Source organism: Dicentrarchus labrax, unplaced genomic scaffold (assembly GCF_905237075.1).
Source record: "Dicentrarchus labrax unplaced genomic scaffold, dlabrax2021, whole genome shotgun sequence".
In the NCBI taxonomy this organism is placed as follows: Eukaryota; Metazoa; Chordata; class Actinopteri; family Moronidae; genus Dicentrarchus; species Dicentrarchus labrax.
This window is the reverse complement of record NW_026136720.1, coordinates 2,002,433-2,029,515: the sequence shown is the minus strand read 5'-3', so window position 1 is coordinate 2,029,515 and position 27,083 is coordinate 2,002,433. Positions and strand designations below refer to the sequence as shown.

The window sequence follows — 27,083 nt, the reverse complement described above, 5'->3', positions numbered from 1 at the left end:
AACCGTCTTTTGACTGAACTCTGGCAGCTCCCTGTTGAACGAGAGGAGTTTCTTTGTAGCTACAATCCTAAAATCTGCCTCCAACCTCCCTTAGATTCTCCCATGTACCCTTCCAGATTGTTTCTTCCAGGACTGGGCGATAAAACAATCTCGATACAGGATCTTAATAAAAAGCATTGTTTGAGCTACAGTGAAGAAAGTGAAAGTGAACATTGATGTCCTCTGAAAAGAAGGTAAAAAAAAGCAGAACAGCGGTACAAGAAAGCATCTTTTGCCTCTCTGTGTCGCTTCCTGTTTGCACTATGGCAAGGGGTCTATTTTGTATATTATAAGTGCAACAAAAGAGCCACAGTATGATGAAAACAGCTGCAAACAGCTGTTGAAGAAGCAGAACACAAACCCACAAAGATCTCCTTGTGCTAAAGTTCTGAAGGTGAACTTGCGTCATCCTCCAAAGACAAGGAAAAAGGTAACACAATGTCCATTCTACCAAAGTGGTTTTGATATCTCAGAGGTGACAAAGTGCAGATTCAGACGGTCTGCAAAACATGTTGTCGGTCAGCTCCAACCAAGACGGGAAACACTACAAATCTTTTCCTTCACTTGAAAAGGTACAATCCCAGCCACCACTCCATCACTTTATTAAGTTACGAGGCAGGCTAACTTGTGTTGTCTTGTTAAGGCAGAGAAACATCCAGGACACAACCTGCTCCATGCTGTCAACCTTTAATTGTTTAACATCTATTACCCCACTCTTCAGGGGATCAGGGATCATCAGGATTTCCTGGCATAGCAGGAAGACCTGGAGAACCCGGACAACCCGGACGACCTGGAGAACCTGGACAACCTGGAGAACCCGGACGACCTGGAGAACCCGGACGACCTGGAGAACCCGGATCCAACATGATGTGCAGACAAGGTCATTATGGATTTTGTGTTTATTTCTTTATTATCCTGCAGAGGGAAATGTTAGCAGACATGGACACACTAGTTGTTAAATAAAGGCAGAGCTGGCAAAAGTACTCACATTCTTAAGTACAAATACTTTAAAAGACTCTGTTAATAGTAGAAGTACTGATTCTTTGCTCAAGTATAAGTGCAAAAGTTGAGGCTCTGAAATGTACTCAAAGTATAAAAGTAAAAAATACTCTTTCGGTTTCCTTGAAGGACATTTCTGTTCAGCTGTTTCTGTGCTAAGTTAACTGAAACTAAAGACAGGGTGGAGTCTCCCTCTCTTGTCTGTTTTGTCTTGTTGAGTCTTATTTATTGGTTTTGTTGTGTTACGTCATCATTTGTGATAATGACAAATGCATTCTGCAGCAGAAAGTACAGATATCTGTGTAAAAATGTAGGGAGTAAAAGTAAAGAGTTGTCCGAAAAATAAATCCTAATGTAAAGTACAGATACGTGAAGAACTTAAGTTTCCCACCTCTGTACAAAAGACTGGCACAAAAAGATGAACTGTATGTATCAGTACATGAATCTCAATGAGGCTGAATCAGAGAGCTGTTGATTTCACTCTGTGTTAAATACTGATCCTAAATCTCTCAACACAATGCATTTTAAAACAGCACCACTGAAGCTGCAGCCAATGTTACTTTCATTATTGATAAGTATATTCTCAATTTACATCGATATTCACATAAGGCCCTGCTTATTGTTGTGAATTCTCCCATACTGTGTCAATGGCAGCCTCTGGTGGACTGAATACTCACTACACACACATGTTATGGTATAATGTGGTACATTTGCACTGCACTGAAGGCACTGTAAGCATCTGATTTGTAGAAGGTGCACATTTGTAACTGTGTAAACAGATATGAGATTCATCTGTTGCAAAGATTAATCTGTTTAATCTGTTTGCTCCAGATGCCACTGGTTCCAGTTGCACAGACCCCAGAGCCTTTGCTAAGTTAGAGTTGGGTAAGTGTTATAATTAAGGGATTTATCAAATTTATACACACAACCTCACAACTGAGTTATAACACAATGAGTGTTAGTTATTATTAAAAGGCTCACTTGGCTTTTAGGGCCACTGTACAATTTAATTTCTACTTTATGAACACAAATGTGCTCATAACTCATTGATTCCTGATTCGCTGCTTGCTGTTTTCTTTTTGCAGCTATAAACTACGACTTTGTCCGAAGAGTTGGTCAGAAATACTTTGTGTCCTACAAGGAGAGAGACTCATTCTCCAGGGCCGTCGAGTTCTGCTCCCAACAAGGTTTAGATCTGGCTTTGCCCCAGAACGAGAAGGAGAACATTGCACTGACTCAGTTCTTTGGGGACGTTTACAAAGAAGCCTGGATCAACGTCAATAATAAAAAGCGGAGGGGAACTTTGAGGCAGATATGAATAACCGACCTCTGACCTTCACCAAATGGGGAGAAGGGCAGCCAGACAAATCCATTGAGGCTACAGGCTGCACCATGCTGTCAGAAAATGGCGTCTGGCGAGTGACACACGAGTGCTTCCTGAATGCTTACATTATTTGTCAGTTATAGAGAGTTCTTGTATCACCTGCAATACCTGATCTTAGAAGAAGTGTTTCAGTTTGGTATTGACGTAGCTGAGTGAAAAAGAGTGAATCATAATTTGTTGAATCAGTGAATTGAAATATATTAACCTTATCCTCATTTTCATGGAGATATTATGCTTCAAGGTGTAGATCTTTGAGACTAACCATTGCTCTAAGGTATATTTGCTCTTAAATGTATTAGTCTGTTACCCTCCACTATATACATCTTAATCTCTTAAAAAACATGAATTGCATCTGCATCATGTCATTATTACTCTTGCTTTGACATACTCCTCTATGAAAGAATTTAACCAGATCAGAATTCAATTTCTAGAGAAATGCAATGTAATGTTGCTATATTTTCAGGCATTTTTTTGCAATGAAATGCATCATTTGTCAGCTATAGAGAGTTCTTGTATCCTACGGAAGAGGATTAGGGTCACGTGAACAATGTATGTGAATTTTGAGTTTAATTTTTTTTCAATCCCCAAAAGTGAAAATTCTTAATTTAATTGTAGAGTTCTGACTTTGAAGGTCCAGTGTCTGACAATTAGGATGATGTATTGGCAGAAATTGAATATAATATTCATTATACATTATCCACCTTATCTACAGCACTGACCTATGCCCTGTATCTATAGTGCCGACCTCTGTAACTTTGGAATTTTTAAATGGAAAGACAATTAGTGTCAAACTGAGACTTATCCAGCTTATCTACAGTACAGACCTCTGACCTGTATCTACCGCTCTCAATATATTAGTGTGTATATATCAGTTTTATCTGTTTGCTCCAGATGCCACTGGTTCCAGTTGCACTGACCCCAGAGCCTTTGCTAAGTTAGAGTTTGGTAAGTGTCATAATTAAGGGAATGATACAGGAAGTAAGTGTATATGGATGGCATCTGTTCAAGAGATGATGCCTTGATCATATTTTTTAAATTTATACACACAACCTAACAACTGAGTTATAACACAGTCAGTGTTAGTTATTATTAAAATGCTCACTTGGCTTTCAGGGCCACTGTACAATTTAAATTTTTTCCTGATTTGCTGCCAAAAAATTATCAAAATTAAATACATGACGATGTATGCAATGTAATGTTTCTATATTTTCATTTTCATATTTTCTATTTTTTGCAATGAAATGCATCATTCATTAAAAATCGATGGCAACATGTTCCAGTGAGAATAAAATCTCTACTAGTTTGGTGACATATTGCTTAGCAATGATTGGTGAAACACGAAGGAAACTCCAATGATTGGTCAACTTCTGGAAAAAGTTGTGGTGATTGGACAAAATAATATGGTCGCTCAGGATTCACAGGGATTGGTTGAATTTGTGTTAATTGTTACGATTGCAACTTCCTGGAGGGACTGATTAACATTTCAAAAGTGGTGTTTTGAAAGCATGAAAATAAAGCAAACTGCATAGAATGAGTCTGAATTCATTCTTTCACTCTAGTTTAAAGGTTCTCTATGTAAGTTTCATTAAACCGTTGTTAGTGAACTGCAGTCAGAGTCCTGTTGCATCATCCTGGGCATCAGCCAAAACTGACAGACACTAAACTGACCGCTGGACAATAAATTACAATCATACTTTGCCAGAGGATTTTTGTTTGCCTAGTTTGTTTTACTTTTCCACCACTAAGAGGAAACATTGTACATTTTACTCCACTACGTCTGTCTCAGACCAACAGACTGCTCTGCACTGCGTGTTCTGACCCCTTTCTATCAGAACCAGCATTAACTGTTTCAGCAGTTTGAGCCACAGTGGCTCGTCTGTTGGATCGGCAGAATGGGCCAGCCTTCACTCCCCACCTGCATCAATGAGCCATGACCCTGTCTCCGGTTCTTTCTCTTCCTTGGACCACTTTTGATAGGTACTGACCTCTGCAGACTGGGAACACCCCACAAGAGCTGCAGATGCTCTGACCCAGTCGTCCATCACAATGTGGCCCTTGTCCAAGTGGCTCAGATCTTCACGCTGCCCATTTTTCTTGCTTGTATTCAGTGTTATTCACTGGCAGTGCTCTCAGTGTTGAGGGCTTATCGGTGTCAATTGAAAATACTAAAAGAACATATTTGGCAAACTCTTGAATGAATAAATATTTAAAATAAAAACAGATCGGAGAATGTTTATTTAAACACTCACAAGATAGTTGTTATCATTTTGCATCTGTTGTTTACTGTGGACCGAATCCTTCATACAAGAGTTCTCCCTCGTCTCTCAGTCATTTCTCTTTGGAAGGACTCAAGAAGCAGCACCACCAGCAAACCACTCCAAGTTCACACAGTGAGTACTTCTCTGCTTATCACCATTTTATACTAGTTTTAGTGTCATTAAGACCCTTTGAATAACTTAACAACAGCATAATGTCTGTTTAGTGCTATGAAATGCATTAGAAGTAAATAAGTATAACTTTTGAAGAATAAATTGAGCCACATTGTATGTATAATTGTGGTTTGGAATAAGTCCCACATCCATAAATATATGCATGTAAAGTGTAATTAATTTACAACGAGCTAAGATAAGATGGACTTTATTGATCTCTCATTGGGGAAATTCACTCGCTACAGCAGCTCAGATACAACACAACACGATAGATTAAAAAAAGACATTCATTAAAAATAGAATAGAAAAAATAAAAGATAATAAAAAAAAAAAAGGACAAATACATGGACACTATATACAGCTTTTCATATACAGATGTACATTGCACAGGTCACAGCAGGCAGTAGAGGTGTAGTGGGTCTAATTCTGCGTTGTGTTGTTTAATAGGCAAAGACACACTCATGAATGGTCTCAACACGATTTATTCCATTGTATACCTGCATTATGGAGAAGAAACATTCACAGGTGTTCACAGGTTTTCTCATACATGCTCCCTGTGCTCTGTAACACCATGAGGAAAGTCACTACATGTCTCCTATTAACAACCAGTCTCATCAGTACACTCGGGAGCGTACCTATGTTCCCCGGGTCCTATGTTCCCCGCTTTGTATGGGACCGGGGAACCCTAACCCTAACCCTAACCTTAGCGGGGAACATAGGACCCGGGGAACATAGGGTTGACCCCATACACTCTAGCACGACAAGCTACGTAGCAGCCCTGCAGCACACACAGGCCACAGCAACTTCTACTCTAATTAGCAAGTTTATGCATAAAAAAACTAACAGTTCTACAAGTTAACACTGTGACTACACCAGCTTTACAAATATTTTAAAGTAACTTACGTTCACTTTTACAACAAAAAACAATGAAAATACGGAGAGCAGCAGAACTGCGTACCTTTCTGGGAAAAGTCACCGAGCAAAGAGGAAGTAATGGTGCGATCCATTGGTCTCCTAAATCCCCCGTCCGAGTTGCTCTGACGTGCGAACGGGACGTGATTGCCTGGCTTGTACCACTTATAGTGTTCCAGTTTGTCTTTGGGCATTTGCTACACGACGAGTTGGAAAGAACATGGACGTGACCACTACCACCAGGGGCCTTCAGGAGCCTCCAGGGGCCACCAGGGGCCTCCATGGGCCTCCAGGGGCCACCATGGGCCTCCAGGGGCAGGGGCAGGTTAGTCTTACTGTTAGCAACATTAGCCTATTTAGCAAACCAGCTCGAAAACAAATCTTTACATTGTATTGCACGCACAGCAACACCGTGTAATGCATAAATTGGTGATTGGACTAAAGCAGCAATGTAAACAGTGTGTAAGAGCATTTAAAATCGACATTAAAACGACCAAAGTAGCACAAATACAAAGAAAATACATCTCAATACGGGTGCAGCCATCTTTGTTTTGCGAGTTGTACGTTCCTGCTCGTTCAGCTCGGTGAACTCTGAGGAGCCCCGAGTGGGACGGTTGATATTACGACCAAAAGGGGGGGTGTCTCGGTGAAATGTCCCGAGATAGCTGCGAGATTTACACGTTCCAACTCGGGCGGGGGATTTACGAGACAAATGGAAAGCACCATAAAACCCGTCACAACGCGGTAAGTGCAGGTTTAGAAAATAAAATACTTGCTATACTTCCGGTAATAATCCAACATTTTTCCCTGACATATGTCTCAAAACATTAGCATGAACATTTACAATTACACAATTTCCTCATACTATAGTAACAATCCTCAAAAGATTACCCTTTAAAATAAAAGTCTGTGCTTCACTGACTTGTTCATAATATGGCGCAACACATCACACCACTACAGAGGCATGGTGTGCAACGAAATAATAGCACAGGACAGAAATATATACAGCAGTAGAGAGAACCAGGAACTAAATATTGATTTCATTTTATTCACTTTGAATTAATGTTTGTAAATGATGATCAAAATATTTCTGATACAGCTCTATAAAGGAAAATTCTTTATTATATTTCCTATTTCAGTTCTGCACTGAGAAGATGAGGCTGTTTCTCTTATCCTGCGTCCTCTGCCTGATGGCTCCTATTGGCTACAGTCAGCTTCATGGTCCTCCTGGTCCTCCTGGTCCTCCTGGTCCTCCTGGTTTTCCTGGTCCTCCTGGTCCTGCTGGTCCTCCTGGTTTTCCTGGTCGTACTGGTCCTCTTGGTCCTCCTGGCCGTGATGGTTCCAAAGGTGACGAATGTGATCATGGGTTGCCTAGGTTACCTGCACCACCTGTGCCCATTGGGCTCCATGAGTTATTCTTGAGAAAGATACTGATCCACAAATTGCTCCTGATGCTGTGCATCACTGAGTGAATGTGTGTGAAAGGGTGAATGTGGTATGTAGTGTAAAAAGCGTTTTGAGTGGTCAGAAGACTAGAAAGGCACAAGTACAGGTCCATTTACCATTTACCATTCCAAACATGGAGAGCATTTGAGCAGTATGAAGGCGGAGTTGAGGCATCGTTTCAGGGATGAAACTTGGAAACTGTGAAGCATCCACAGAGTCATATTTTGCCTTGAGTCTTGAGTCATTACACTGGAGGTCTATCAGCTCCATTTGGATGTTCACAGGTGCTCTTTCATCAGTGATGATGTAGTGATGCACTGTCAGCTCACCTGCACATTTCTCCTGCATCCTCCCCACTAATCTGTTCTTTTCACCGCACATTGCAGGCGCTCCATCTGATGCCAGTCCCGTCAGTTTGTCCCAGGGCAGTTTCACTTCATTCACACATTTAGATACTTCCTCAAATATGTCTTTTTCCATCTTTTTTCAACTCCTCTACCTTCTGATGTCTATCTGTCCACGTGCTTGTACTTGTTGAGACTTGGGACTTTGTCTCAAAGTGTCTTATGCTAATGCTAGTAAACAGATATTCTTCCTCTGACCTGTCTTAAAAGCCCCTGTTTTATTTAAATTTAATTCAAAGTGACGAGTGTAGATGACTTCTGACCTCTGATGAGTGCAATAGAGTAGTAGGAAGGTGCACCTGGGCTTGAAGGTCTTAGCATGCTAGCTACATTGCAGTGAATTCTGGGACTTTTAGTGTCAGCGGTGTGCCTCCTGTATACTGGCGAGCAAGTTACGATAGACATATGATAGACAAAATAAAATTTCCAATGTGTTTTGGTCATTGTCTTACTTGTCCTCTACTGTCACCTCCAGGCCAAAAAGTTCTGAGGGCTGACATTAAAGAACCCCTTTGACTTGTAACAACAAGACTTCTTCCATTCCCATCCTCAGGCTGAACTTTTAAATTTGACATTATTAAATTACAGTTTTTCTCCATTGGTTTGGCTCATTTCTTGAAACAGAAATTACATTCTCAAAACAACATGGACAAACCTCCAAACCACTTGGCAAATGTTCACAACAGAATTGTATTTCTCATTGATTTCATCACATTGCAAAGTCTTAGTACATCTTTGCAAATGATTAAGTACAGTTAGCCTAAAGTTAGCACAGTTAGCCTACATTTAGCACAATTTCCAAGTGATTAGATCCTGTTGATCTAAACTGATTGATTGATTCTCAGTCTAATGGTTGTTCTCTCCAAAACATGTCAGCATCATTTCATTTTATAAGTCATCACATGCACAATAGTCTGTTCAATGGTCAGAATGAGTCAACATAATACCATGAATACCATATAGACTACTGTATTCATTTACAGCACTGTAGACTACATATAATCGTCCTTGTTTTTGTTTACGTGTTTATATAACAGTATATTATGCTTTCTACATTTTCTTTTTACTCTGATATGGAGGTTACTTTATGTGTGTGAATAAAAATGGCTACCTTTCCTTGGCAGTGTGTGTGCAATATGTGATGTCAAACCTTTGAGGCTACTCTTCCCCTAAAATCTTGTTTTTTTATTTTTTATTTTTTCAGTTTTATACACAATGGTATTCTGTTAGCCAGACAAAAAAACTAGTACAGTAACCATTGTGAATGAAAGACTGGGCTAAGACTGAGAGGTGGACATGAGGGATAAGGTCCTCTGCCATAGTGACAAAACATCTAAACATTTTGACTTGCAGTGCTCACACAATGCCAAAGGGACGATGCATTTTGGAGGTACTGACTATTTATATGAGAAAGAAATTTAGTGAACTGTTTTGGGAGAGATATGAGCTTTTGCAAGTGAACTATGGTGTTGTGCTGAACTGTAAGACTGTTTTGCCAAATGATCTTAGAGTTTTGAGAATGTCATTTCTGTTTCAAGAAATGAGCCAAACCAATGGAGAAAAACTGTAATGAGATTAACAAAGTCATCTCTGTAAGTTACATCCATCAAAAATTTTCTTTTTCTATTTTTGGTGAGGGTTTGGATTTTTAGGCTTGTTTAATTTGTTTTTTCCTGCTCTTAAGGGGACAGAGGAGGTGCTGGACCAGCTGGACCTCCTGGACCACGTGGACCACCTGGACCAGTAGAAATGTGTGGACAAGGTGATTATCTTTCAGAGAATTTTTCTACCTTATAGAATTCTTTCATCTATTGAGTACTTGCTATGTAATTTATTACAATTCAGCATGCAGACAATAGTTTTCTGTCGTTATTGTGGGAAGTTGTTCCTTCCTGAGCGAGGAAGTTTTACACTAGTTGTTGTTGAACAGGACTGACATACAGTGTTGGACACAGAAAATGCTTTTCAAGTTTGTTGAGACACATGTTTCGATTCAGGTCTGTGTCACATTTTAAGCCTTATAAACCTGACAGTGATTCAACCCTTTAAGAATTTAATTATTATACCTCACTGTGTGACAGTATCAGATATATTGTGCATCTGCTTGATCTAGCTCTTCTCCAAAGACATATAATGTTTAGTGATACACTGAAACCCAATACTCAAATGGAAATATACTAGATGTCATGTGCATCATTTTATAGTCATTTCTCCCAACTTTGTTCTGAAATAATTTAAAATGAACAGTTGAGGCTGGAGCTGAGAGGACTAGTCATAAGTAATCATAAGTATCATAAGACATAGTCTTTACAAGAACTCAGTTAATGAACTTATCACTTTAGCACTAACTATCTCCAATGACCACAGAGTTGAATTAATATATTCAGTATTTCAGCTCTGGTTTGCATTATGTTGTAAGGTGAATGTTACTGTGAAGGAAAGGAAAAAAATAACCTTTCTTCTGTGAGATCCAGTTTATTGCAACTTTGGTAACTGAATTTACTCTCCTTAATCCAGATCGCCTTGATTCTGCTATCCTGGAGACTGAACACTTAAGGAAGAGCTTTGCAAAGTTAGAGCTTGGTAAGTATCCTATTCAAAGACTAAAAGGGAGTATTAAAGGAAGTGAGCACATGTGGATGGAGAAATATATGTATACCTTATTCTTCTTTGTACGTAGGATGTTTGAGAAAGGATTAGCTAAATATTTTCAGTTAAATGTTGCTGTACTGGACTCCATTAATCTCATTTAGATGAAGGAGATTATTTATTTACATTATACACTGCTTTATTTGAAATGGGCAATCAAAAAACATGTAAAGAATCATAAATATTTCAGTTTTGTTTCTTTATTAAACATCAGATTTGGAAGTTGAAGTGGGTAAAATGTAGCTACAGTATGGTTCAGTAGACACAGGCCTGTATTTCACCTCGGTGAGGAGGTCAGAGTGTCTGATGCTGCATGTCAATGCCAGGATGGTGATACAGTTTACAGTTTATTGGAAACAAATATGTATATGTGCTGATTTATTCCTGATTCGCTGCTTGCTGTTTTCTTTTGCAGCTATAAACTATGACTTTGTCCGAAGAGTTGGTCAGAAATACTTTGTGTCCTACAAGGAGAGAGACTCGTTCTCCAGGGCCGTCGAGTTCTGCTCCCAACAAGGTTTAGATCTGGCTTTGCCCCAGAACGAGGAGGAGAACATTGCACTGACTCAGTTCTTTGGGGACGTTTACAAAGAAGCCTGGATCAACGTCAATAATAAAAAAGCAGAGGGGAACTTTGAGGCAGATATGAATAACCAACCTCTGACCTTCACCAAATGGGGAGAAGGGCAGCCAGACAAATCCATTGAGGCTACAGGCTGCACCATGCTGTCAGAAAATGGCGTCTGGCGAGTGACACACGAGTGCTTCCTGAATGCTTACATTATTTGTCAGTTATAGAGAGTTCTTGTACCCTACAGAAGAGGATTAGGGCCACATGTGAACAATGTATGTGAGTTCTGAGTTTAAATTTTAAAAATCCCCAAAAAGTTTAAAGTGAAAATTTGTAGTTTAATTTTTAAAATAAATCTTTTATTTTAATCATTACAATATATTAGTGTGTATATATACACACACATAATATATATATATATATTATAGTATATATATCTGTATACACTGCCGTCTGTTCTGTAAAATGTGATTCAATCTGTCAAACATTACATGTCCAAAAACGCTCCCATTGTGTAAAGGTCTTAAGGTCTTACGATAAAGTTAAATAAAGTTCCTGTTCATAAATGCCACCAAGTCTCACAACAATCCTTCATCATCAGAACAATCCGGACTGCTAAAGCTAGCTACCAGCTACAAGCTAGGCTAAATCAGCCTAAAGAAACCAGTGCACTCCAAAAGTAGTTTTTTGGTAACAAAGATCACACAGGTATAGCCATCACAAGTCTATAACAATTACACACAGTCATATGATAGCAACGTATCTTTCTGCATGTGGGAGTGTGTGTGTGTGTGTGTGAGGGTGTCGATCTTGGCTGATAAATAAAGATTTAAATAGAAACAGATTGTTTGGTTTAGTTTAAACAGGACTGTTGTTGTCACTACACTCTGCTATTATTGGTTAAAGAAGAGGGAGGGTTTTGGACTCCTTCGTACGTGCCTCATCTCTGATTTTTCTTTGGAAGGACTCAAGAAGCAGCACAACCAGCAAACCACTTCAAGTTCACACAGTGAGTACATCTCCCCTTATTACTGTTTAATACTAGTTTTAGTGTCATTAAGACCTTTTGAATGTCTTTACAACAGTATAGTGTCTGTTTAGTGCTATGAAATTTATCAAAAGTATAACAAATAAATGTAGCCACTAAATCTTCTGTATGTTGAACAGTTGTTTGGAATATCTGCAAATCTGACATCCATAACTATGTGTGCATGGAAAATATCATTCATTCTTAACGAGGTGGGAACTATTGGAGACATTAAGATCATAGTCTCTGTTAGTAAAGAACATGTCTGACCTTATTTTATACACTTTGATTTAATGGTTGTAAATGATGATGAAAATATTTCTGATGGAGCTCTATAAAGGAAAATTCTTTAATGTATTTCCTATTTCAGTTCTGCACTGAGAAGATGAGGCTGTTTCTTTTATCCTGCATCCTCTGCCTGATGGCTCCAATTGGCAACAGTCAGCTTCATGGTCCTCCTGGTCCTCCTGGTCCTTCTGGTCCCAAAGGTGACAGAGGTTATCCTGGCTTCCCTGGGGTACCTGGACCAGCTGGGGAAAGCGGAATGCCCGGAATCCCAGGTCAAAAAGGTGGGTGTTAATCCACCACAGTTATTTTCCCAACAATGTCATTTCAGATCAAACTTCAACCGTCTTTTGACTGAACTCTGGCAGCTCCCTGTTGAACGAGAGGAGTTTCTTTGTAGCTACAATCCTAAAATCTGCCTCCAACCTCCCTTAGATTCTCCCATGTACCCTTCCAGATTGTTTCTTCCAGGACTGGGCGATAAAACAATCTCGATACAGGATCTTAATAAAAAGCATTGTTTGAGCTACAGTGAAGAAAGTGAAAGTGAACATTGATGTCCTCTGAAAAGAAGGTAAAAAAAGCAGAACAGCGGTACAAGAAAGCATCTTTTGCCTCTCTGTGTCGCTTCCTGTTTGCACTATGGCAAGGGGTCTATTTTGTATATTATAAGTGCAACAAAAGAGCCACAGTATGATGAAAACAGCTGCAAACAGCTGTTGAAGAAGCAGAACACAAACCCACAAAGATCTCCTTGTGCTAAAGTTCTGAAGGTGAACTTGCGTCATCCTCCAAAGACAAGGAAAAAGGTAACACAATGTCCATTCTACCAAAGTGGTTTTGATATCTCAGAGGTGACAAAGTGCAGATTCAGACGGTCTGCAAAACATGTTGTCGGTCAGCTCCAACCAAGACGGGAAACACTACAAATCTTTTCCTTCACTTGAAAAGGTACAATCCCAGCCACCACTCCATCACTTTATTAAGTTACGAGGCAGGCTAACTTGTGTTGTCTTGTTAAGGCAGAGAAACATCCAGGACACAACCTGCTCCATGCTGTCAACCTTTAATTGTTTAACATCTATTACCCCACTCTTCAGGGGATCAGGGATCATCAGGATTTCCTGGCATAGCAGGAAGACCTGGAGAACCCGGACAACCCGGACGACCTGGAGAACCTGGACAACCTGGAGAACCCGGACGACCTGGAGAACCCGGACGACCTGGAGAACCCGGATCCAACATGATGTGCAGACAAGGTCATTATGGATTTTGTGTTTATTTCTTTATTATCCTGCAGAGGGAAATGTTAGCAGACATGGACACACTAGTTGTTAAATAAAGGCAGAGCTGGCAAAAGTACTCACATTCTTAAGTACAAATACTTTAAAAAGACTCTGTTAATAGTAGAAGTACTGATTCTTTGCTCAAGTATAAGTGCAAAAGTTGAGGCTCTGAAATGTACTCAAAGTATAAAAGTAAAAAATACTCTTTCGGTTTCCTTGAAGGACATTTCTGTTCAGCTGTTTCTGTGCTAAGTTAACTGAAACTAAAGACAGGGTGGAGTCTCCCTCTCTTGTCTGTTTTGTCTTGTTGAGTCTTATTTATTGGTTTTGTTGTGTTACGTCATCATTTGTGATAATGACAAATGCATTCTGCAGCAGAAAGTACAGATATCTGTGTAAAAATGTAGGGAGTAAAAGTAAAGAGTTGTCCGAAAAATAAATCCTAATGTAAAGTACAGATACGTGAAGAACTTAAGTTTCCCACCTCTGTACAAAAGACTGGCACAAAAAGATGAACTGTATGTATCAGTACATGAATCTCAATGAGGCTGAATCAGAGAGCTGTTGATTTCACTCTGTGTTAAATACTGATCCTAAATCTCTCAACACAATGCATTTTAAAACAGCACCACTGAAGCTGCAGCCAATGTTACTTTCATTATTGATAAGTATATTCTCAATTTACATCGATATTCACATAAGGCCCTGCTTATTGTTGTGAATTCTCCCATACTGTGTCAATGGCAGCCTCTGGTGGACTGAATACTCACTACACACACATGTTATGGTATAATGTGGTACATTTGCACTGCACTGAAGGCACTGTAAGCATCTGATTTGTAGAAGGTGCACATTTGTAACTGTGTAAACAGATATGAGATTCATCTGTTGCAAAGATTAATCTGTTTAATCTGTTTGCTCCAGATGCCACTGGTTCCAGTTGCACAGACCCCAGAGCCTTTGCTAAGTTAGAGTTGGGTAAGTGTTATAATTAAGGGATTTATCAAATTTATACACACAACCTCACAACTGAGTTATAACACAATGAGTGTTAGTTATTATTAAAAGGCTCACTTGGCTTTTAGGGCCACTGTACAATTTAATTTCTACTTTATGAACACAAATGTGCTCATAACTCATTGATTCCTGATTCGCTGCTTGCTGTTTTCTTTTTGCAGCTATAAACTACGACTTTGTCCGAAGAGTTGGTCAGAAATACTTTGTGTCCTACAAGGAGAGAGACTCATTCTCCAGGGCCGTCGAGTTCTGCTCCCAACAAGGTTTAGATCTGGCTTTGCCCCAGAACGAGAAGGAGAACATTGCACTGACTCAGTTCTTTGGGGACGTTTACAAAGAAGCCTGGATCAACGTCAATAATAAAAAAGCGGAGGGGAACTTTGAGGCAGATATGAATAACCGACCTCTGACCTTCACCAAATGGGGAGAAGGGCAGCCAGACAAATCCATTGAGGCTACAGGCTGCACCATGCTGTCAGAAAATGGCGTCTGGCGAGTGACACACGAGTGCTTCCTGAATGCTTACATTATTTGTCAGTTATAGAGAGTTCTTGTATCACCTGCAATACCTGATCTTAGAAGAAGTGTTTCAGTTTGGTATTGACGTAGCTGAGTGAAAAAGAGTGAATCATAATTTGTTGAATCAGTGAATTGAAAAATATTAACCTTATCCTCATTTTCATGGAGATAGCGAGGCTAACCATTGCTCTAAGGTATATTTGCTCTTAAATGTATTAGTCTGTTACCCTCCACTATCCTTGTGATACATCTTAATCTCTTAAAAAACATGAATTTCATCTGTATCATGTCATTATTACTCTTGCTTTGACATACTCCTCTATGAAAACATTTAACCAGATCAGAATTCAATTTCTAGAGAAATGCAATGTAATGTTGCTATATTTTCAGGCATTTTTTTGCAATGAACTGCATCATTTGTCAGCTATAGAGAGTTCTTGTATCCTACGGAAGAGGATTAGGGTCACGTGAACAATGTATGTGAATTTTGAGTTTAATTTTTTTTTCAATCCCCAAAAGTGAAAATTCTTAATTTAATTGTAGAGTTCTGACTTTGAAGGTCCAGTGTCTGACAACTAGGATGATGTATTGGCAGAAATTGAATATAATATTCATTATACATTATCCACCTTATTTACAGCACTGACCTATGCCCTGTATCTATAGTGCCGACCTCTGTAACTTTGGAATTTTTAAATGGAAAGACAATTAGTGTCAAACTGAGACTTATCCAGCTTATCTACAGTACAGACCTCTGACCTGTATCTACCGCTCTCAATATATTAGTGTGTATATATCAGTTTTATCTGTTTGCTCCAGATGCCACTGGTTCCAGTTGCACTGACCCCAGAGCCTTTGCTAAGTTAGAGTTTGGTAAGTGTCATAATTAAGGGAATGATACAGGAAGTAAGTGTATATGGATGGCATCTGTTCAAGAGATGATGCCTTGATCATTTTTTTTTAAATTTATACACACAACCTAACAACTGAGTTATAACACAGTCAGTGTTAGTTATTATTAAAATGCTCACTTGGCTTTCAGGGCCACTGTACAATTTAAATTTTTTCCTGATTTGCTGCCAAAAAATTATCAAAATTAAATACATGACGATGTATGCAATGTAATGTTTCTATATTTTCATTTTCATATTTTCTATTTTTTGCAATGAAATGCATCATTCATTAAAAATCGATGGCAACATGTTCCAGTGAGAATAAAATCTCTACTAGTTTGGTGACATATTGCTTAGCAATGATTGGTGAAACACGAAGGAAACTCCAATGATTGGTCAACTTCTGGAAAAAGTTGTGGTGATTGGACAAAATAATATGGTCGCTCAGGATTCACAGGGATTGGTTGAATTTGTGTTAATTGTTACGATTGCAACTTCCTGGAGGGACTGATTAACATTTCAAAAGTGGTGTTTTGAAAGCATGAAAATAAAGCAAACTGCATAGAATGAGTCTGAATTCATTCTTTCACTCTAGTTTAAAGGTTCTCTATGTAAGTTTCATTAAACCGTTGTTAGTGAACTGCAGTCAGAGTCCTGTTGCATCATCCTGGGCATCAGCCAAAACTGACAGACACTAAACTGACCGCTGGACAATAAATTACAATCATACTTTGCCAGAGGATTTTTGTTTGCCTAGTTTGTTTTACTTTTCCACCACTAAGAGGAAACATTGTACATTTTACTCCACTACGTCTGTCTCAGACCAACAGACTGCTCTGCACTGCGTGTTCTGACCCCTTTCTATCAGAACCAGCATTAACTGTTTCAGCAGTTTGAGCCACAGTGGCTCGTCTGTTGGATCGGCAGAATGGGCCAGCCTTCACTCCCCACCTGCATCAATGAGCCATGACCCTGTCTCCGGTTCTTTCTCTTCCTTGGACCACTTTTGATAGGTACTGACCTCTGCAGACTGGGAACACCCCACAAGAGCTGCAGATGCTCTGACCCAGTCGTCCATCACAATGTGGCCCTTGTCCAAGTGGCTCAGATCTTCACGCTGCCCATTTTTCTTGCTTGTATTCAGTGTTATTCACTGGCAGTGCTCTCAGTGTTGAGGGCTTATCGGTGTCAATTGAAAATACTAAAAGAACATATTTGGCAAACTCTTGAATGAATAAATATTTAAAATAAAAACAGATCGGAGAATGTTTATTTAAACACTCACAAGATAGTTGTTATCATTTTGCATCTGTTGTTTACTGTGGACCGAATCCTTCATACAAGAGTTCTCCCTCGTCTCTCAGTCATTTCTCTTTGGAAGGACTCAAGAAGCAGCACCACCAGCAAACCACTCCAAGTTCACACAGTGAGTACTTCTCTGCTTATCACTATTTTATACTAGGCTTAGTGTTATTAAGACCCTTTGAATAACTGTATAACAGCATAATGTCTGTTTAGTGCTATGAAATGCATTAGAAGTAAATAAGTATAACTTTTGGAGAATAAATTGAGCCACATTGTATGTATAATTGTGGTTTGGAATAAGTCCCACATCCATAAATATGTGCATGTAAAGTGTAATTAATTTACAACGAGCTAAGATAAGATGGACTTTATTGATCTCTCATTGGGGAAATTCACTCGCTACAGCAGCTCAGATACAACACAACACGATAGATTAAAAAAAGACATTCATTAAAAATAGAATAGAAAAAATAAAAGATAATAATAAAAAAGACAAATACATGGACACTATATACAGCTTTTCATATACAGATGTACATTGCACAGGTCACAGCAGGCAGTAGAGGTGTAGTGGGTCTAATTCTGCATTGTGTTGTTTAATAGGCAAAGACACACTCATGAATGGTCTCAACACGATTTATTCCATTGTATACCTGCATTATGGAGAAGAAACATGCACAGGTGTTCACAGGTTTTCTCATACATGCTCCCTGTGCTCTGTAACACCATGAGGAAAGTCACTACATGTCTCCTATTAACAACCAGTCTCATCAGTACACTCGGGAGCGTACCTATGTTCCCCGGGTCCTATGTTCCCCGCTTTGTATGGGACCGGGGAACCCTAACCCTAACCCTAACCTTAGCGGGGAACATAGGACCCGGGGAACATAGGGTTGACCCCATACACTCTAGCACGACAAGCTACGTAGCAGCCCTGCAGCACACACAGGCCACAGCAACTTCTACTCTAATTAGCAAGTTTATGCATAAAAAAACTAACAGTTCTACAAGTTAACACTGTGACTACACCAGCTTTACAAATATTTTAAAGTAACTTACGTTCACTTTTACAACAAAAAACAATGAAAATACGGAGAGCAGCAGAACTGCGTACCTTTCTGGGAAAAGTCACCGAGCAAAGAGGAAGTAATGGTGCGATCCATTGGTCTCCTAAATCCCCCGTCCGAGTTGCTCTGACGTGCGAACGGGACGTGATTGCCTGGCTTGTACCACTTATAGTGTTCCAGTTTGTCTTTGGGCATTTGCTACACGACGAGTTGGAAAGAACATGGACGTGACCACTACCACCAGGGGCCTTCAGGAGCCTCCAGGGGCCTCCAGGGGCCACCAGGGGCCTCCAGGGGCCTCCATGGGCCTCCAGGGGCCACCATGGGCCTCCAGGGGCAGGGGCAGGTTAGTCTTACTGTTAGCAACATTAGCCTATTTAGCAAACCAGCTCGAAAACAAATCTTTACATTGTATTGCACGCACAGCAACACCGTGTAATGCATAAATTGGTGATCGGACTAAAGCAGCAATGTAAATAGTGTAAGAGCATTTAAAATCGTCATTAAAACGACCAAAGTAGCACAAATACAAAGAAAATACATCTCAATACGGGTGCAGCCATCTTTGTTTTGCGAGTTGTACGTTCCTGCTCGTTCAGCTCGTTGTACTCTGAGGAGCCCCGAGTGGGACGGTTGATATTACGACCAAAAGGGGGGGTGTCTCGGTGAAATGTCCCGAGATAGCTGCGAGATTTACACGTTCCAACTCGGGCGGGGGATTTACGAGACAAATGGAAAGCACCATAAAACCCGTCACAACGCGGTAAGTGCAGGTTTAGAAAATAAAATACTTGCTATACTTCCGGTAATAATCCAACATTTTTCCCTGACATATGTCTCAAAACATTAGCATGAACATTTACAATTACACAATTTCCTCATACTATAGTAACAATCCTCAAAAGATTACCCTTTAAAATAAAAGTCTGTGCTTCACTGACTTGTTCATAATATGGCGCAACACATCACACCACTACAGAGGCATGGTGTGCAACGAAATAATAGCACAGGACAGAAATATATACAGCAGTAGAGAGAACCAGGAACTAAATATTGAATTCATTCACTTTGAATTAATGTTTGTAAATGATGATCAAAATATTTCTGATACAGCTCTATAAAGGAAAATTCTTTATTATATTTCCTATTTCAGTTCTGCACTGAGAAGATGAGGCTGTTTCTCTTATCCTGCGTCCTCTGCCTGATGGCTCCTATTGGCTACAGTCAGCTTCATGGTCCTCCTGGTCCTCCTGGTCCTCCTGGTCCTCCTGGTCCTGCTGGTCCTCCTGGTTTTCCTGGTCGTACTGGTTATTTTGGTCCTCCTGGTATTCGTGGTCCTCCTGGTCCTCTTGGTCCTCCTGGCCGTGATGGTTCCAAAGGTGACGAATGTGATCATGGGTTGCCTAGGTTACCTGCACCACCTGTGCCCATTGGGCTCCATGAGTTATTCTTGAGAAAGATACTGAACCACAAATTGCTCCTGATGCTGTGCATCACTGAGTGAATGTGTGTGAAAGGGTGAATGTGGTATGTAGTGTAAAAGGCGTTTTGAGTGGTCAGAAGACTAGAAAGGCACAAGTACAGGTCCATTTACCATTTACCATTCCAAACATGGAGAGCATTTGAGCAGTATGAAGGCGGAGTTGAGGCATCGTTTCAGGGATGAAACTTGGAAACTGTGAAGCATCCACAGAGTCATATTTTGCCTTGAGTCTTGAGTCATTACACTGGAGGTCTATCAGCTCCATTTGGATGTTCACAGGTGCTCTTTCATCAGTGATGATGTAGTGATGCACTGTCAGCTCACCTGCACATTTCTCCTGCATCCTCCCCACTAATCTGTTCTTTTCACCGCACATTGCAGGCGCTCCATCTGATGCCAGTCCCGTCAGTTTGTCCCAGGGCAGTTTCACTTCATTCACACATTTAGATACTTCCTCAAATATGTCTTTTTCCATCTTTTTTCAACTCCTCTACCTTCTGATGTCTATCTGTCCACGTGCTTGTACTTGTTGAGACTTGGGACTTTGTCTCAAAGTGTCTTATGCTAATGCTAGTAAACAGATATTCTTCCTCTGACCTGTCTTAAAAGCCCCTGTTTTATTTAAATTTAATTCAAAGTGACGAGTGTAGATGACTTCTGACCTCTGATGAGTGCAATAGAGTAGTAGGAAGGTGCACCTGGGCTTGAAGGTCTTAGCATGCTAGCTACATTGCAGTGAATTCTGGGACTTTTAGTGTCAGCGGTGTGCCTCCTGTATACTGGCGAGCAAGTTACGATAGACATATGATAGACAAAATAAAATTTCCAATGTGTTTTGGTCATTGTCTTACTTGTCCTCTACTGTCACCTCCAGGCCAAAAAGTTCTGAGGGCTGACATTAAAGAACCCCTTTGACTTGTAACAACAAGACTTCTTCCATTCCCATCCTCAGGCTGAACTTTTAAATTTGACATTATTAAATTACAGTTTTTCTCCATTGGTTTGGCTCATTTCTTGAAACAGAAATTACATTCTCAAAACAACATGGACAAACCTCCAAACCACTTGGCAAATGTTCACAACAGAATTGTATTTCTCATTGATTTCATCACATTGCAAAGTCTTAGTCCATCTTTGCAAATGATTAAGTACAGTTAGCCTAAAGTTAGCACAGTTAGCCTACATTTAGCACAATTTCCAAGTGATTAGATCCTGTTGATCTAAACTGATTGATTGATTCTCAGTCTAATGGTTGTTCTCTCCAAAACATGTCAGCATCATTTCATTTTATAAGTCATCACATGCACAATAGTCTGTTCAATGGTCAGAATGAGTCAACATAATACCATGAATACCATATAGACTACTGTATTCATTTACAGCACTGTAGACTACATATAATCGTCCTTGTTTTTGTTTACGTGTTTATATAACAGTATATTATGCTTTCTACATTTTCTTTTACTCTGATATGGAGGTTACTTTATGTGTGTGAATAAAAATGGCTACCTTTCCTTGGCAGTGTGTGTGCAATATGTGATGTCAAACCTTTGAGGCTACTCTTCCCCTAAAATCTTGTTTTTTTATTTTTTATTTTTTCAGTTTTATACACAATGGTATTCTGTTAGCCAGACAAAAAAACTAGTACAGTAACCATTGTGAATGAAAGACTGGGCTAAGACTGAGAGGTGGACATGAGGGATAAGGTCCTCTGCCATAGTGACAAAACATCTAAACATTTTGACTTGCAGTGCTCACACAATGCCAAAGGGACGATGCATTTTGGAGGTACTGACTATTTATATGAGAAAGAAATTTAGTGAACTGTTTTGGGAGAGATATGAGCTTTTGCAAGTGAACTATGGTGTTGTGCTGAACTGTAAGACTGTTTTGCCAAATGATCTTAGAGTTTTGAGAATGTCATTTCTGTTTCAAGAAATGAGCCAAACCAATGGAGAAAAACTGTAATGAGATTAACAAAGTCATCTCTGTAAGTTACATCCATCAAAAATTTTCTTTTTCTATTTTTGGTGAGGGTTTGGATTTTTAGGCTTGTTTAATTTGTTTTTTCCTGCTCTTAAGGGGACAGAGGAGGTGCTGGACCAGCTGGACCTCCTGGACCACGTGGACCACCTGGACCAGTAGAAATGTGTGGACAAGGTGATTATCTTTCAGAGAATTTTTCTACCTTATAGAATTCTTTCATCTATTGAGTACTTGCTATGTAATTTATTACAATTCAGCATGCAGACAATAGTTTTCTGTCGTTATTGTGGGAAGTTGTTCCTTCCTGAGCGAGGAAGTTTTACACTAGTTGTTGTTGAACAGGACTGACATACAGTGTTGGACACAGAAAATGCTTTTCAAGTTTGTTGAGACACATGTTTCGATTCAGGTCTGTGTCACATTTTAAGCCTTATAAACCTGACAGTGATTCAACCCTTTAAGAATTTAATTATTATACCTCACTGTGTGACAGTATCAGATATATTGTGCATCTGCTTGATCTAGCTCTTCTCCAAAGACATATAATGTTTAGTGATACACTGAAACCCAATACTCAAATGGAAATATACTAGATGTCATGTGCATCATTTTATAGTCATTTCTCCCAACTTTGTTCTGAAATAATTTAAAATGAACAGTTGAGGCTGGAGCTGAGAGGACTAGTCATAAGTAATCATAAGTATCATAAGACATAGTCTTTACAAGAACTCAGTTAATGAACTTATCACTTTAGCACTAACTATCTCCAATGACCACAGAGTTGAATTAATATATTCAGTATTTCAGCTCTGGTTTGCATTATGTTGTAAGGTGAATGTTACTGTGAAGGAAAGGAAAAAAATAACCTTTCTTCTGTGAGATCCAGTTTATTGCAACTTTGGTAACTGAATTTACTCTCCTTAATCCAGATCGCCTTGATTCTGCTATCCTGGAGACTGAACACTTAAGGAAGAGCTTTGCAAAGTTAGAGCTTGGTAAGTATCCTATTCAAAGACTAAAAGGGAGTATTAAAGGAAGTGAGCACATGTGGATGGAGAAATATATGTATACCTTATTCTTCTTTGTACGTAGGATGTTTGAGAAAGGATTAGCTAAATATTTTCAGTTAAATGTTGCTGTACTGGACTCCATTAATCTCATTTAGATGAAGGAGATTATTTATTTACATTATACACTGCTTTATTTGAAATGGGCAATCAAAAAACATGTAAAGAATCATAAATATTTCAGTTTTGTTTCTTTATTAAACATCAGATTTGGAAGTTGAAGTGGGTAAAATGTAGCTACAGTATGGTTCAGTAGACACAGGCCTGTATTTCACCTCGGTGAGGAGGTCAGAGTGTCTGATGCTGCATGTCAATGCCAGGATGGTGATACAGTTTACAGTTTATTGGAAACAAATATGTATATGTGCTGATTTATTCCTGATTCGCTGCTTGCTGTTTTCTTTTTGCAGCTATAAACTATGACTTTGTCCGAAGAGTTGGTCAGAAATACTTTGTGTCCTACAAGGAGAGAGACTCGTTCTCCAGGGCCGTCGAGTTCTGCTCCCAACAAGGTTTAGATCTGGCTTTGCCCCAGAACGAGGAGGAGAACATTGCACTGACTCAGTTCTTTGGGGACGTTAACAAAGAAGCCTGGATCAACGTCAATAATAAAAAAGCAGAGGGGAACTTTGAGGCAGATATGAATAACCAACCTCTGACCTTCACCAAATGGGGAGAAGGGCAGCCAGACAAATCCATTGAGGCTACAGGCTGCACCATGCTGTCAGAAAATGGCGTCTGGCGAGTGACACACGAGTGCTTCCTGAATGCTTACATTATTTGTCAGTTATAGAGAGTTATTGTACCCTACAGAAGAGGATTAGGGCCACATGTGAACAATGTATGTGAGTTCTGAGTTTAAATTTTAAAAATCCCCAAAAAGTTTAAAGTGAAAATTTGTAGTTTAATTTTTAAAATAAATCTTTTATTTTAATCATTACAATATATTAGTGTGTATATATACACACACATAATATATATATATATATTATAGTATATATATCTGTATACACTGCCGTCTGTTCTGTAAAATGTGATTCAATCTGTCAAACATTACATGTCCAAAAAAACGCTCCCATTGTGTAAAGGTCTTAAGGTCTTACGATAAAGTTAAATAAAGTTCCTGTTCATAAATGCCACCAAGTCTCACAACCATCCTTCATCATCAGAACAATCCGGACTGCTAAAGCTAGCTACCAGCTACAAGCTAGGCTAAATCAGCCTAAAGAAACCAGTGCACTCCAAAAGTAGTTTTTTGGTAACAAAGATCACACAGGTATAGCCATCACAAGTCTATAACAATTACACACAGTCATATGATAGCAACGTATCTTTCTGCATGTGGGAGTGTGTGTGTGTGTGTGTGTGAGGGTGTCGATCTTGGCTGATAAATAAAGATTTAAATAGAAACAGATTGTTTGGTTTAGTTTAAACAGGACTGTTGTTGTCACTACACTCTGCTATTATTGGTTAAAGAAGAGGGAGGGTTTTGGACTCCTTCGTACGTGCCTCATCTCTGATTTTTCTTTGGAAGGACTCAAGAAGCAGCACAACCAGCAAACCACTTCAAGTTCACACAGTGAGTACATCTCCCCTTATTACTGTTTAATACTAGTTTTAGTGTCATTAAGACCTTTTGAATGTCTTTACAACAGTATAGTGTCTGTTTAGTGCTATGAAATTTATCAAAAGTATAACAAATAAATGTAGCCACTAAATCTTCTGTATGTTGAACAGTTGTTTGGAATATCTGCAAATCTGACATCCATAACTATGTGTGCATGGAAAATATCATTCATTCTTAACGAGGTGGGAACTATTGGAGACATTAAGATCATAGTCTCTGTTAGTAAAGAACATGTCTGACCTTATTTTATACACTTTGATTTAATGGTTGTAAATGATGATGAAAATATTTCTGATGGAGCTCTATAAAGGAAAATTCTTTAATGTATTTCCTATTTCAGTTCTGCACTGAGAAGATGAGGCTGTTTCTTTTATCCTGCATCCTCTGCCTGATGGCTCCAATTGGCAACAGTCAGCTTCATGGTCCTCCTGGTCCTCCTGGTCCTTCTGGTCCCAAAGGTGACAGAGGTTATCCTGGCTTCCCTGGGGTACCTGGACCAGCTGGGGAAAGCGGAATGCCCGGAATCCCAGGTCAAAAAGGTGGGTGTTAATCCACCACAGTTATTTTCCCAACAATGTCATTTCAGATCAAACTTCAACCGTCTTTTGACTGAACTCTGGCAGCTCCCTGTTGAACGAGAGGAGTTTCTTTGTAGCTACAATCCTAAAATCTGCCTCCAACCTCCCCTTAGATTCTCCCATGTACCCTTCCAGATTGTTTCTTCCAGGACTGGGCGATAAAACAATCTCGATACAGGATCTTAATAAAAAGCATTGTTTGAGCTACAGTGAAGAAAGTGAAAGTGAACATTGATGTCCCTCTGAAAAGAAGGTAAAAAAGCAGAACAGCGGTACAAGAAAGCATCTTTTGCCTCTCTGTGTCGCTTCCTGTTTGCACTATGGCAAGGGGGTCTATTTTGTATATTATAAGTGCAACAAAAGAGCCACAGTATGATGAAAACAGCTGCAAACAGCTGTTGAAGAAGCAGAACACAAACCCACAAAGATCTCCTTGTGCTAAAGTTCTGAAGGTGAACTTAAGCGTCATCCTCCAAAGACAAGGAAAAAGGTAACACAATGTCCATTCTACCAAAGTGGTTTTGATATCTCAGAGGTGACAAAGTGCAGATTCAGACGGTCTGCAAAACATGTTGTCGGTCAGCTCCAACCAAGACGGAAACACTACAAATCTTTCCTTCACTTGAAAAGGTACAATCCCAGCCACCACTCCATCACTTTATTAAGTTACGAGGCAGGCTAACTTGTGTTGTCTTGTTAAGGCAGAGAAACATCCAGGACACAACCTGCTCCATGCTGTCAACCTTTAATTGTTTAACATCTATTACCCCACTCTTCAGGGGATCAGGGATCATCGTGGGATTTCCTGGCATAGCAGGAAGACCTGGAGAACCCGGACAACCCGGACGACCTGGAGAACCTGGACAACCTGGAGAACCCCGGACGACCTGGAGAACCCGGACGACCTGGAGAACCCGGATCCAACATGATGTGCAGACAAGGTCATTATGGATTTTGTGTTTATTTCTTTATTATCCTGCAGAGGGAAATGTTAGCAGACATGGACACACTAGTTGTTAAATAAAGGCAGAGCTGGCAAAAGTACTCACATTCTTAAGTACAAATACTTTAAAAAGACTCTGTTAATAGTAGAAGTACTGATTCTTTGCTCAAGTATAAGTGCAAAGTTGAGGCTCTGAAATGTACTCAAAGTATAAAAGTAAAAATACTCTTTCGGTTTCCTTGAAGGACATTTCTGTTCAGCTGTTTCTGTGCTAAGTTAACTGAAACTAAAGACAGGGTGGAGTCTCCCTCTCTTGTCTGTTTTGTCTTGTTGAGTCTTATTTATTGGTTTTGTTGTGTTACGTCATCATTTGTGATAATGACAAATGCATTCTGCAGCAGAAAGTACAGATATCTGTGTAAAAATGTAGGGAGTAAAAGTAAAGAGTTGTCCGAAAAATAAATCCTAATGTAAAGTACAGATACGTGAAGAACTTAAGTTTCCCACCTCTGTACAAAAGACTGGCACAAAAAGATGAACTGTATGTATCAGTACATGAATCTCAATGAGGCTGAATCAGAGAGCTGTTGATTTCACTCTGTGTTAAATACTGATCCTAAATCTCTCAACACAATGCATTTTAAAACAGCACCACTGAAGCTGCAGCCAATGTTACTTTCATTATTGATAAGTATATTCTCAATTTACATCGATATTCACATAAGGCCCTGCTTATTGTTGTGAATTCTCCCATACTGTGTCAATGGCAGCCTCTGGTGGACTGAATACTCACTACACACACATGTTATGGTATAATGTGGTACATTTGCACTGCACTGAAGGCACTGTAAGCATCTGATTTGTAGAAGGTGCACATTTGTAACTGTGTAAACAGATATGAGATTCATCTGTTGCAAAGATTAATCCTGTTTAATCTGTTTGCTCCAGATGCCACTGGTTCCAGTTGCACAGACCCCAGAGCCTTTGCTAAGTTAGAGTTGGGTAAGTGTTATAATTAAGGGATTTATCAAATTTATACACACAACCTCACAACTGAGTTATAACACAATGAGTGTTAGTTATTATTAAAAAGGCTCACTTGGCTTTTAGGGCCACTGTACAATTTAATTTCTACTTTATGAACACAAATGTGCTCATAACTCATTG

General features: G+C 39.4%; 3 protein-coding genes across 3 annotated transcripts in view; all 3 read left to right on the top strand.

Annotated features, from left to right (window-relative positions):
* LOC127353878 (uncharacterized) overlaps window positions 1-15,245 on the top strand; it is a 28,510-nt gene extending 13,265 nt beyond the window's left edge. Inside the window, exons 11-20 of the mRNA XM_051383466.1 lie at window positions 2,226-2,346; window positions 4,635-4,812; window positions 6,903-7,110; window positions 9,298-9,375; window positions 10,131-10,196; window positions 10,678-11,012; window positions 12,231-12,429; window positions 13,246-13,404; window positions 14,356-14,409; window positions 14,610-15,245. Of these exons, the coding sequence (XP_051239426.1) occupies window positions 2,226-2,346; window positions 4,635-4,812; window positions 6,903-7,110; window positions 9,298-9,375; window positions 10,131-10,196; window positions 10,678-11,012; window positions 12,231-12,429; window positions 13,246-13,404; window positions 14,356-14,409; window positions 14,610-14,992 (1,781 nt within the window). The 3' untranslated portion in view covers window positions 14,993-15,245. The remainder of the gene's footprint in view (window positions 1-2,225; window positions 2,347-4,634; window positions 4,813-6,902; window positions 7,111-9,297; window positions 9,376-10,130; window positions 10,197-10,677; window positions 11,013-12,230; window positions 12,430-13,245; window positions 13,405-14,355; window positions 14,410-14,609) is intronic.
* A 620-nt stretch (window positions 15,246-15,865) lies between these two features.
* On the top strand, window positions 15,866-23,623 carry LOC127352469 (pulmonary surfactant-associated protein D-like). The gene is made up of 5 exons (XM_051380891.1): window positions 15,866-17,286; window positions 19,386-19,611; window positions 21,798-21,875; window positions 22,631-22,696; window positions 23,179-23,623. Exons 2-5 carry the CDS (start codon window positions 19,401-19,403, stop codon window positions 23,559-23,561), a joined length of 738 nt encoding a protein of 245 aa, XP_051236851.1. The 5' UTR covers window positions 15,866-17,286; window positions 19,386-19,400; the 3' UTR covers window positions 23,562-23,623.
* A 1,191-nt stretch (window positions 23,624-24,814) lies between these two features.
* The window catches only part of LOC127353877 (complement C1q tumor necrosis factor-related protein 3-like), a 10,688-nt gene continuing 8,419 nt past the window's right edge, over window positions 24,815-27,083 (top strand). The window contains exons 1-3 of the mRNA XM_051383465.1: window positions 24,815-24,934; window positions 25,791-25,914; window positions 26,865-26,918. Of these exons, the coding sequence (XP_051239425.1) occupies window positions 24,815-24,934; window positions 25,791-25,914; window positions 26,865-26,918 (298 nt within the window). The remainder of the gene's footprint in view (window positions 24,935-25,790; window positions 25,915-26,864; window positions 26,919-27,083) is intronic.